The sequence below is a fragment of the Solanum verrucosum genome, unplaced genomic scaffold (assembly GCF_900185275.1).
Source record: "Solanum verrucosum unplaced genomic scaffold, falcon-dt-bn FXZP01000280.1, whole genome shotgun sequence".
Lineage (NCBI taxonomy): Eukaryota > Viridiplantae > Streptophyta > Magnoliopsida > Solanales > Solanaceae > Solanum > Solanum verrucosum.
This window is the reverse complement of record NW_026019982.1, coordinates 2,373,814-2,386,421: the sequence shown is the minus strand read 5'-3', so window position 1 is coordinate 2,386,421 and position 12,608 is coordinate 2,373,814. Positions and strand designations below refer to the sequence as shown.

The 12,608-nt window shown below is 29.8% G+C and overlaps 1 protein-coding gene and 1 non-coding gene across 2 annotated transcripts; both read left to right on the top strand.

Annotated features, from left to right (window-relative positions):
• Nucleotides 1-2,435: 2,435 nt before the first annotated feature.
• On the top strand, nucleotides 2,436-2,517 carry TRNAS-UGA (transfer RNA serine (anticodon UGA)). Its single transcript has one exon. It is a non-coding gene; the product is annotated as a tRNA-Ser (tRNA).
• A 1,840-nt stretch (nucleotides 2,518-4,357) lies between these two features.
• Nucleotides 4,358-5,603, top strand: LOC125817639 (zinc finger protein CONSTANS-LIKE 3-like). The gene is made up of 2 exons (XM_049497201.1): nucleotides 4,358-4,978; nucleotides 5,075-5,603. The coding sequence occupies exons 1-2, from the start codon at nucleotides 4,496-4,498 to the stop codon at nucleotides 5,363-5,365; spliced, it is 774 nt and encodes a 257-aa protein (XP_049353158.1). The 5' UTR covers nucleotides 4,358-4,495; the 3' UTR covers nucleotides 5,366-5,603.
• The last annotated feature ends 7,005 nt before the right edge of the window (nucleotides 5,604-12,608 follow it).

Genomic DNA, 12,608 nt, shown 5'->3' with positions numbered 1-12,608 from the left:
ATTAATGGTGGATTCTAGAAAATACTGAACTCAAAGTTAAGAGAGAGCTGATTGAGAAAACACATTTCTCATTTCTGAATTATGAAAACTGAATGTGAACTAGATATAGTGAGCTATATATCTACAGACTGGAAATCTGAAAAAATATCTAGCTAACTCAATTCTAACAACTAGGACAGCTGGCTAATGGAAAGCTAACTAACTACAAAAACTGTTAACTAACTAACTCTGTGAAAATAACACTGTTTAAACTAACTAACTAATTATGCATAAATTTATTAATCTCAACACCCTCCTTCAAGTTGGAGGTGAGGTAAACACAACCAATTTGTCCATCATAGCAGACTGTTTGATTCCAGTGAGAGACTTCGTGAGGATATCAGCCAATTGATCACCAACGTTGATGTGATGTGATGCAATGAAATTAAACCTTCTTGAAGCTTGGATCTAACAAAGTGGCAATCGACCTCCATGTGTTTGGTTCTCTCGTGAAAAACTGGATTCTTGACTATGTGAAGTGCAGCATGACTGTCACAATATACTGGGAAAGGACAAATAGGAGGAACAGTTAACTCAGTGAACAATCGACGTAGCCAAACCAATTCTCCAACAACTTTTCGTAATGATCTGTACTCAGCTTCTGCAGAAGATAACGAAATGGTCTCCTGCTTCTTAGATTTCCAGCTGATGGGACTGTTTCCTAGCAAGACAATGTAGCTACTAACAGATTTTCTAGAGTCAAGGCATGATGCCCAATAGGAGTCACAAAAATCTTGAACTTCAAAATCAGGAGAAGATGACATGAAAATGCCCAAAGTGGGATCATTTTTAAGATACCTCAACAGGTGAAAAGCAGCTTGAAGATGAGGTTCTCTGGGATCTTGCATATATTGACTCAAATGTTGAATTCCATAGGCAATATCAATTCTAGTATGAGTAAGGAAATTCAGCTTCCCTACCAACTTCCTATACAAGGTAGGATTACTCAATGGTCTGCCAACTTCCTATACAAGGTAGGATCACTCAATGAGTTATCCTATGTGACGATTCACATCCTACACGTATTATATCATGTAGAAATATGTGTCCACCCATTGATCATCTTTATACATGTTTAAATGTTATTTGTGGACACTCAAAGTTGGAAGGCGTAGATCCTAACTCAAATAAAATTAAGGGACATGTTTATGCATTATGTCTTTGAAGACTCCTATTAAAAAATATTTTAGGACTGATAAATGAACAGATTCAAATTGATTTTAGGCAAGTCAAAATGAGTTTGAATCATTGGTCATTGTGCACCTATGCTTAGTTGGGCTGAAAATTGAAAAGGAGTAAACAATGATTGTTAACCCAAATAAGCCCAATTTGGGTAACAATCCAACATATATATATTTTTAATTTGTACTTTACGTTACTATTATAGAAGTGTGAGTAATGGAGTGGTATCAACATGTCAGTTTTAAAATTCAAATTGAGGGCATTTTTTACTTTTAACATACTATAGAAAATGTGTGTTGAATCTAAAGTACCATGGTATCTCACATTCAATTTCAAAGCTTGTGTTAATCGATTATTATCTTCTCTCTTCAAAATACGGCATCAAAGACAAAGAAGAGACCACCAATTTCATCCCCTAAAAATTTTCCTAAAGAAGTAGTGAAGTGTGACCTCCTTTTTAGCTGTACTTTTTTGAGTTCCAGTTCCAATTGTGGATCATTGTTATAGAAAATTCAATAGAGATCCACAATTGAGAAGTCGGTGTCTTATGTATTAATTTTACAAGATATTGTTTAGTTCTATTTTTTTTTCCTTATATTTCCGGATTTTACTGTTTGTGATTCTAATAGTGATGGGTCGTTGTTCCCTTTAATTTACAATTGTACGCTTTAGTTATGGAGTGTGGTTGATATTACTGAAAGTTGTTACAACAACATGATGCAATTTCAAACGACAAAAGCTTGATAGTATATTAACAATAAGCTAGATTTTTAATATAAGATGTAAGATTAATCTATGAATGAAATACAACAATACTTAACAAGGTTAATATTATCTAGTAATAATTAGAAGAAGCAATAAGGGATCATTTGGTATATGATTTAGATATGAGTTAATGTAGTTATAAGTAATATACTATTGTCGGTAGTTGATTAGGAGGTAAATTATCATGTATAAAATTAATACGGTGTTTGATTTGTAATTTAAATATCTGTATAACTAATACATGTATAAGTTATGAGAGCATCTATATATTATTTGATACAAAATAGAAGGCAGAATAACTAATCCCATCTTAATTTTTGAGTGCACAGTCTTATGCTATTCCACAATCTTAATTTTATTCTTAATTTTCGAGTTGACGATATTCTTAATTTTATTTAGTAGAACAAAATACTGGTCATTTTAACAAACATACGATAATTTAAACAAAAGTCGATATGTCCGAGTGGTTAAGGAGACAGACTTGAAATCTGTTGGGCTTCGCCCGCGCAGGTTCGAACCCTGCTGTCGACGTTTATTTTATTTTTATTTATTTTGTATTAATAAATTTTCCAAAAATCCGTAGAAGGGATTTTTGTAGCATATCCTCTCCAATATACTCATACTCGATGTATTTTGACAGGTAGATACTATAAAGGTCAGAATGTATATAGATCTTATCTTGCTTCGTGAAAATAGAGAGATTTTTTCTGAAAGAACAACAACTCAAGCAACACAAGAAAATACTACTTGTTATGAAATTCATTGTATGAAATATCCATACATATTCACTAGTTCTATGAATTTTTTGTATGTTACAATTTCCCTATTAATTTGGTCACTTAACATTTATAATATTTGGGTGATTTATCATCCTATAAATTAAGATGTCATTCACCTTTTAAAAACATACTACAAATACACTTGAATAAAATAATCTCTATATTCTTCTCTGCCGAACTTAATCGACCTTCTGGTAATATGGTCCACAATCAAATGAAATATTCAGGTTATGGTGCCTCAGTCTTTTCCTTTTGGGACAAAAAACTATCAATACTCTGAAAAAAGATTTTCTAATAGAAAAAATAATTTGTGTTATTATACTATTTTGTAGAACATAAATTTAAAAGTTAAGAACTTATTAGACAAAAATGAAATTGTGATGCTGGGATTTTGAGCCGAGGCAAATGATATTTTAGTAGGTAAAAATTAGCACTTCAGGTCATGAGACTTGCGTTTCATATTTTGCAGTTTATATCTCATTCTACCTCAAATAAAATATTTCATCGAACGCTCTTATAAACACTCAATTTTATGATTTATTAAGATTAGTACATATAATATAATTAAAGAATGTATTTAGTTTAAATGACTAACTATCCTCCATTGAACTAAAGGGTTATTTTGTAGGAAATAACTTATTCCATTAATTTCAGAATAAGTTATCCTACCTTGTATACTCTATCGCATTACTATGATAATATTTACTTTGAATTTTAAAGAGAAGGTTTGAAAACATATTTATTCTGATTCAGAATAAATAATCATATGACTATCTAATACTCCCTCTATTTTATATTATCTGAATCTTTGAATTGTGGACGTTTGAATTTTTTTTCATATTTGCCCTATCTTTTAATAAAGTTTGATATTTTCTAGGAGATAAATTACCCTACTAACAAAATTATACTATTTATAATTTCACAAACCACAATAGTAAAACGTATGATTTAAAGTATATCATTAAATATTTTTCTTGATAAGTATATTATCTCATAAATTCAATTAATAGAAAATAAGAAAAATACCTTAAATCAAATACTGAATAAAATAATATTTATATTTTATTTTAAAATTATTATATATTTTATACTTCACGCGAAACAACTCTTGTGGAGCACCACTGTATTATTATTGACATATATAGTGATATTAAATTGTGAGAATGTGGATGGAAGAAGAATTCGCCATAAGGAAATGACACATGGGACATTGTTTACCTTGTAAAATGATTTCATTTTCAGGCACATAATTAATTTCAATGTAACGCTACGCAATTCAATGAATTTTGTGATTTGAGCTTTGGGTCCCATGCCAATTCAAATTCCTCTTCAGGCGCATTTCACGTGGCCCCATTACTCCACGTCAGACAAATCAGAATCTTCCTCCAACTCTAAATCTCCACGTCAGCTCAACCCCACATACTCTACAAAAATATCCTGTACGAACCCAAGGAAACATCCCTTCCCGAGCCACACAAGAAAATTAAAAAAAGAGAAACTCTTCACGTACCTAACACCTGTCACTCTTTTTTACCATTCAATCTCTTCTATACGCTGTCGTTTTTATATCATCTCTACCTCTTTTCCATTAAATTTATACTCCCTTCTTAGCTGAATGAACAATTGGTGTTTTTGACTCAGTTTTCTCTCTCTCCATTTTCTCTGTTTTGCGTTGAAGTTGTTGCTGTGGTTTAATTTGTTTTGTCTTTTTGGAAAAATATAGAGAAACTATGAAGAATTGTGAACTTTGTAAGGGATTTGCTAGGATGTATTGTGAATCGGATAACGCTAGTTTGTGTTGGGACTGTGATGCGAAGGTTCACTCCGCGAATTTTTTGGCGGCGAGGCATTCTAGGTCTTTGCTATGTCAGGTGTGTCAATCACCGACGGCTTGGTCGGCTGCCGGTGCGAAGCTGGGGAAGACGGTCTCTGTATGTGAGAAGTGTGTGGATGGGTACTACCATAGGGATGAAATGGAGGAGAGTGAGAGCGTGAATGATGAAGGGAGTGGTACAGAGGACGAGGAAACTGATTATGAAGAGGATGAAGAAGATGAGGACGAAATTGATTCGGAGGGTATTCAGGTTGTTCCGTGGTCAAATATGACGCCTCCACCGCCGGCTAGTTCATCCAGCAGTGAAGATTCATCAAATGGCTGTAGAAATGTCTCTTTAAAGCGAATGCGTGAAGCTGATCCGGATCTTCATTCAGATGTATGAACTTTTCCTACCTTTTCTTATTCTTATTTTGATATTTCTCCCTTTTTCATGAGTTTTTGAATACTTAAATCTTTGTTATCGTGGTTATAGGACGACAGCGGAAGTTCGTCATGTCACCAGAAAGTTCATACATCGCCGGCGATGGATGCAGACGGCGGAGACGACGCAGCAGCTATTGTTGACTCATACTCATCAAAAATGAGAACGCCGGCTAAGATCCAGAGAACAGATCGTCTCACGGCTCCTAGATGCACGTCGGTAATAGAGTTTATCAGAAGAAATAATCGGCAGAGGATGAGCTCCGGTGCGGCGATCGCTGAGCTTTGTAGACTCAATAATGACTCAAGGACCATAGATCTGGAAAGCTCAGAGACATCGTAGCCGTCTGATTGACCATTCGTTTCAATCACATTACGTGGATTCTACTTTACTTACCCTTTACCCCCAAAATCTTTTAGTCGGTTGATATATTTTAGGATAAGAGTTGTTGAATTTGTTCTAGTACTACTAATCTTCTTAGGGATAGGACCATTTGCTAGTATTTTATTTTACTGTATGATGTACTAATATGTTTAGGATTAATATTAAGATGAGGAATGCCTGCCTTAAAAACACATTTGTATCAAATATGCATTACATTCTTTTTGTTATTTCTCTTTCCCTTTTATCTGAATCATAATTTCTAGTAACAAAAATATAATCAAGTATATGCTTGTACAGGGGAATAAACATTTTAAATCAGCAAGTATAGATATTTTTTATAATCCTGGAGTTTAGGCAGTTTGTGCTGAGTTCTGACTAATTTGTATGAGATATCTGCTACCATTTACCAGTTCTTGGTGTTGAGTAACAAGTCCACCATAGCTTGAACAATTCTACTAAAATGTTATACTCCCTAACCCTATCCTTTTTACTCTCTGATTCAAAAAAAAATGTCACCGGATCGTAAGTTTCAGAAGTTTTTTTAAAAAATATTGTGTCAAGTCTAACAATGCTACGTTAAATAAAATAAGATGAAAAGAGTAATTTTAATTTTTAACTACAAGATTAAACGGAGATAGTAGTTATTAGTAGTAGAAAAATTTTAATGAAATAAGCAAGAAAAGATTTGAGAGGGACCCTTTAACCAGAAGAAACCCAACATGAGTAGTTTGTTAGAAGTATTGGTTGCGCCACTCGATTTTAAAACCTCTAATTTAGAAATGGTACAGAAAGCTGCAAGGCCACAACAATTTTGAGGTCATTTTATTCTCTTTTTATATTACATAATATTTATATTTAAAATAGATATTTTATTTTAATAAATTAAGAAAAAAATTGCTAAATAATATTAAATGATTGGAATATTTTTCTTTAAAAAAATTGGGTTTTTTGGGGTGGGGAAGAAAAATAGGAGGGAAGATTGCGATATGAAAAATCGAACCCACACTAACAAAATGAAATTCAAATAGTCAACTAATTAAAGATTCGTTAACAAACGATGGAAATAATAAATTTGAGAATCCGTAATTTTTTCCGCAATAAGAAATTGTATGGAGGGAGTGGTGGTTCAAATTCAACAAGAGTGGATGAATGGCTAAAAACTTTAGCAATTACTCAGTATAGTAATATAGATATTCAATATTGCCTGCGTTTGACAAACACCACATATTTTTTAATATTTTTTTTTGCTTTTAATATAAAAATAAATCATTCATGACTTGTTTTCAAGAAATTAGTGAACCTAATTTGTTCTCTTTTTTTTGGGCCCACAGTTGATATATTATAATTGAGGCATCTATTCAGAAGATATTTTCATGCCTCTGTTTTATTTTATTAATATAGTTTGTAAAATATCTGGAGGTTGATAGTGGCCTTAATTTGAGGATTAATGTCCCTAATTTTGAATTATTAAGCAAACTAGTTGTGGCCGGCAATCACATCAACTTGGACAAAGCTAAAAATTTGGAGAAAGTTATTAATTTATATTTTATACTTCTAAATTCATTTTTATTTATTCAGTATTTAATTTGGCATGCTTCTTGAGATTTAAGGAGCAATAAATAAAATAATTTTTTTATTATATCAATATAATAAAATATTTTTTTGAAAATTAACTACATTAATAATAAAGATAAATTAAAAAATATGTCATAACTTATCATTTGATAGTATAAATTGGACAAATAAAAATACATATCTATTTTTTATAAAGGACAACTGGACAAGTAAAATCATGGATAAAGTAAGACTCTTGACAAATACATAAGGGTTGTTTAGTTTGAATACAAGTTATGATGAGATAAGTTATGTTGGGATTAGTTATGCTAAGATTATTTCTAATTGAATGTTCGATTTGTTGTATTCAAAATAATATGCATTGCATAAATTTTAAGAACAAGTTATTTGTTTACAAAAATATCCTTTATGAATGTGAAAAGTAATGTATAAAAAGGGTTTAAATGGATATTTTTGTCATTTACCTATTTTATTTCGGGATAGTTATCATCACCCAAGGGGAGCTTATCTCGGCACTAATTATTAATCTTGAGATAAGTTATTCTGGACTTGTCAACCAATGAATTAAGTGGAACTATAATTTAATCTCATGACTATTTGGTATTATTTTTCACACTAAATGACCCCTAGAGTTTGTTTGGATTGATTTTTCGCTTTTGACTTATAAACCAAAATTCATAAGTAGTTTGACTATTTTTTATTAGTAGTTTAATTTAAAATCAAGAGTTTATAAGCATTTTTTTAAATTTATCTAAATACTTCAAAAATCGTTTAAAAACTATTTCGACTTACGATAAGCCAATCCGAACCGGCTCTTACTCAATAGATATTTCTATTATACACAAGTTCCAATTCATCACGTTTACACATGTTCAGTAAATAAATTTTGTTTTGAGTTTAGATTCTATTTACTCATAATGTAAAAATTATAATGTACACGTTAAAAATCAGTTACAGTAAAACCTCACTAAATTAATACTGTATTAGGTTAATTAATAATTTTTTAAAAATAATATTTTCTTTCGATCCTGACTTGGGCCAATGGAAAAAATCACCAATTTCCATAAGATAATAAGATAATATAATTTTCACAAGACTCTTATATAAATATTTGGTCTCGTTAATATTATAAATTAATAATTCTTTAAAAATACAAATATATCTAAGACAATTTAGTCAAATATGATTTTATATTGTTTTATTTTTTTGTTAAAATTTAAATCTAATTGAAACTCATCTCTTATTGCATCCAAAAGTTTTGATCTTATCTTTTCGAACTGCACCATAAAATTATGAAAAGTTATAAATGTGATAAGTGTTTTCTTATGCGTAATTGGTTCCAAAGGTATTGTATCATCTTCAACTTTATCACCAACATTATTTTTTTCAACTGTATCCATAATTTCTTCTAAGTTTTGAACTTTTGAACATGTATCATTTTCACCCATTCAACAAGTTATTAACATCCATTTTACTGCGTTAACCGAGATCATTAATCATGACATCAAGTTCATGAAAGACCTTTTCACAAGTGGGTTCATTTAAAATCTCTCAAAATTTCATCTCCGAATGAATTTTGCGGTGTCGAAATCTTCTTTAAATTAATAAATATCAATTTATCAGTTAAATAATAACTCTATAAAAAAATAATAATAATAATTTATGATCCCACCTATATTAATTAATTGAGATTTTACTGTAAGCTAAGTCATTTTTGTTATCATCTAAAGTACTATAGCCAAGTAGTTTTGTCTTGAATTATCGGCCATGAAAATGTGTATGACCAAAGAATGTGGCGGTGTGGATGAGAACCCTCCTCCCTTAAATTAGAGGTCTCGGATTTAGGTCTTGAATATGAAAAAATCATTGGTAGAGAGCGGGTCTTATCCGACACGAATTCTAATTAGTCGGATTTCAATGTGAATATCGAACATCGAATGAAAAAAAAAAAAAAGAAAGAAAAAGAAAAACGTGTGTGAAAGAGGGGTAAGATGGTAAAATTCAAATCAATTATATGGCACTAGAGAGCAATTCTAGTTCATTTTGCACTTGTACATTAACTTGTGGCCTAGCGAGGTGTTGGCTTGTACATAGTTTGAGTCACAAGTTCAATATAAAAAAAATTGTTGGATTTATTTGGAGACTCATCGAATATAAAACTCAACAATTTATATTTTATAATAAAAAGGAATGAAAAAGGTAAAAGGAATTTGTGCCTTTAAAGTTTAAACAACACAAAAGTATACAAAAATAATTACAAAAGACTTTCTAGATTTTTATTTCCGATTTTTCATCGGTAAACAATAATTTTTCTTTTTTAATTTATACTTCCATGTAAATATAGAAGTTTGTCATTTAAGATAGCAAATAAATAGGAGATCGTTGAATAGTTTGTTACCTTTTCAACTTTTACTTTCGTGTAAACACTAATTTGTTATTTAAGATAAACTAATAATTAGGATAGTTGGTTAATTGTTATTTTATCTTTTTGCTATATATACATGTATCCTACATAGGAATAAAGTTACAAACATTCAAAACAATTTTTTTTAAAATATATTTTACTATCTTTTATATTCTTATTCAAAAATTAGCTTTATATTAGCAAAATTACAAATTACAAATTACAATTTTAATCACATCACCCTCGAATTTTATCAGTAGCTTAAGATTGTGGAATAACAGAAGACTATGCACAATCATACATGAGTTGTCTTTTGCTAGTCCACAACCTTCTACTACTGATAAAATATCTCGTGTGGTTATAAGGCTCCAATAAATTCAACAAAAAGTAATCATAGAGGTAATAATTTCAGTCTATATTTATAGAATCTGTTCATTTAACGTATTATCTAGTTATATAAACTATAGTAGTTTGAAACAACAAGGTGATTACTTACTCATTTATTTAGATTACTAATAATTCAGGTTTAGATAAAGAATATGTTGTTTTCTTATTATTGTGTAGATATTTTTATATTTGTCGTGTATTAAACTTAAATATTAAGAAACTATTTTTTTTTTTTATGTAAATAAAAATTCTTGTGTTGGGTGACTCTTTTGAGAGACGAAGAAGAGTCTCCTGGAGAATAGTACGTTTATCTTGTGGTGTAGAATTCATCAAACAAATTCAATGAATATGGATTCTCAGATGCTCTGGATCGGAATTTCTTATATTCTTAATCAGAAGTTTCAAATTGAATGAGTATGAAATATTTTTTGTTAAAAGCATCCTCCGTAGAGGTGAAGGCAAAATTTTAAATCTTATGAGTTCTGGGTTTTTTATAAGACAATTTCAAATATTAATAATTGGATTCTAAAATTAATATTTTTATATATTTAATAATACATTGAGCAAAAATTTAAACGGAAATGGACCTTATAATATAAACATTGAATAGAAAAAAATAAGTAAGACCACTTGTGGGATATAATAACATAAGTTGATCATGTCAAAAGAACTATATATATATATATCTTGTGGTGTAGAACTCATAAGACAAATAAAGGAGTTGATTTGAAATGGCATTTGTATTTGTCTTTTTATTTTTATTATTTAAAAAATAATAATTTGTGGCTATATATATAGTTGAAGCACTGTGGAAGATATTATGAGAAAGAGGTTGCCTTGTAAAATACTCTTTAAATTATGACCATCATTTTTATTTTATTATATTATATATGTGTGATTATTATGATCACTCAAACAGGAATCAAGTTTGGACCTACTCTTCAATTATGACAACTATATTTCTTCTTTCTTTTTGACGTTCTCAATAGCAACACTTGATTCTAGTATAGTCCTTGTATATTATGCTCATATGATGATTAATAATGTCTTTTTAATTTCTACAACTTGTCTATTAAATACTCTTAAACCTCATGTCTGCCCCTTTTTTGGATGAGTTTTTATGTTTGTTTGGAATAAAATTATAGAATAATTTATTTTGAGATTAGTTATTCTTGGATAGTAGCTGTGTTATTTTGATATCACACTAAAGGTGTAATAATAATAATTATGAGATAACTAATTTTATAGTAATTAATTTTGAGGAACTTATTTTCAACCAAATAAATCTTACGTTCTCATTGTATCTCCTTCGATTGGGCACCGTTTCACCCAACACAACTGAGAAGAATTAACCTACACTACCGTGCAATCCTTCCATGTCTAACTCAATTCAGAAAGTAGCTTATAAAGTGAAAGACTATTCAATATCATATAATGATATAATAATTTATTTTCTTGTCAAAATAGAATAACTTTATCACTCACCTCCCTCCTCTCCACATGCTTTGAACTAGATAATTGTAGTATGAATAATATAATATCAGAAGTTGACGGTGGATAGAATAAGGAAGACTCTAGCTTTAATACTATAGTATAATACTATGTAAAGAAAATAAAATTTGAATTTAACTTTAACCCTAAAAATTAGCCTATTATGTGGATAATTATTCAATACCATCATATGGTTACAATTACTCATTCCCTCAATCAAATTATAATTCATGTCATTACAACTTGAAATTTGACTTATTTTTCTATTTTTCATCCCTCAAAAATGTGGAAAAGGTGGGGAATCAAACAAAGGAATTGATTCTAAAGCTAAAAGCATTTATACTATTGCCCTGAGAGAGGGACAAGCCCTTATCTGAAAGGGATGTTCATCTTGGTGAAGTTGACACATTTTGTATAAGAGATTGAATTATTTAATTTTATTTTCAAATATTATAAAATTATTTCATCTCTACATATATGGTGAATAAAGTTGGCATTTATAATGCAATTTTCAGTGAAATAATTTGAACATTCAATTCTAAATCTTAAAGCAATGGATAATTAATAAGGAATATAAAAGACCCATAATTACTAATTTCTCCATTCCAAAACAAATGAATTTCTGGGTGTGCTTCAAGAAAATTAGTTAATTACATTAGTCAAAGGTAATTTATCAATACTATCCTTTTATTTCTTCCCAAAGTTTTCTTAAAACTAGAGATGTAATTGAAAACCCCATAAAAAAGAAGGGTAATTTTGAAAAAAAAAAATAATTAATACTTTTTTGAAGTTTGAAAAATTCATTCATTTCGACACATAAAAAGTGTCAGAAATTCATTTATTTAGTAGCGATGAGGGTATTTTTGTAGGCACTTACAAATAATTACGCAACATAACAATATATTTTTTAAAAATAGCTATAACTTTTGTTTTGTGTATGAAAATAACTTTTGTGTTGTTATGGGAAAAGTGAGAATGCAACTCTCTTTCTTTTTCTTTTCTTTTGAGTATGAAAACAACTTTTGAAATTGTTATGGAAAAACAGGTGGCAGTGATGACTTGTGATAGATTTGTGGTGATAATTTGAAAGGAACAAATGTACGTCTGATATATGTTCAACGTATCACACTATATATAAAAGAGAAAAGACATTAAATAACACCTGAACTTGTCCTGAATTTTCACTAAGATATTTTAACTATGCAGACGTCCTATTAGCCGTATATCTTGTATATGTCAATGTATATCATTGTATGTCAAGTCTGTTCATGACATACACATGACATATATGATAACTCCATAATGTCCCAATCCAGAGTAACAACCATAAAATCACGTTTGCCA

Coding starts and splice junctions, on each gene's coding strand:
- LOC125817639 (XM_049497201.1), top strand. CDS start 4,496: ATGAAGAATTGTGAACTTTGTAAGGGATTTGCTAGGATGTATTGTGAA. Junction 4,979..5,074: donor ATCCGGATCTTCATTCAGAT/GTATGAACTTTT, acceptor TCGTGGTTATAG/GACGACAGCGGAAGTTCGTC.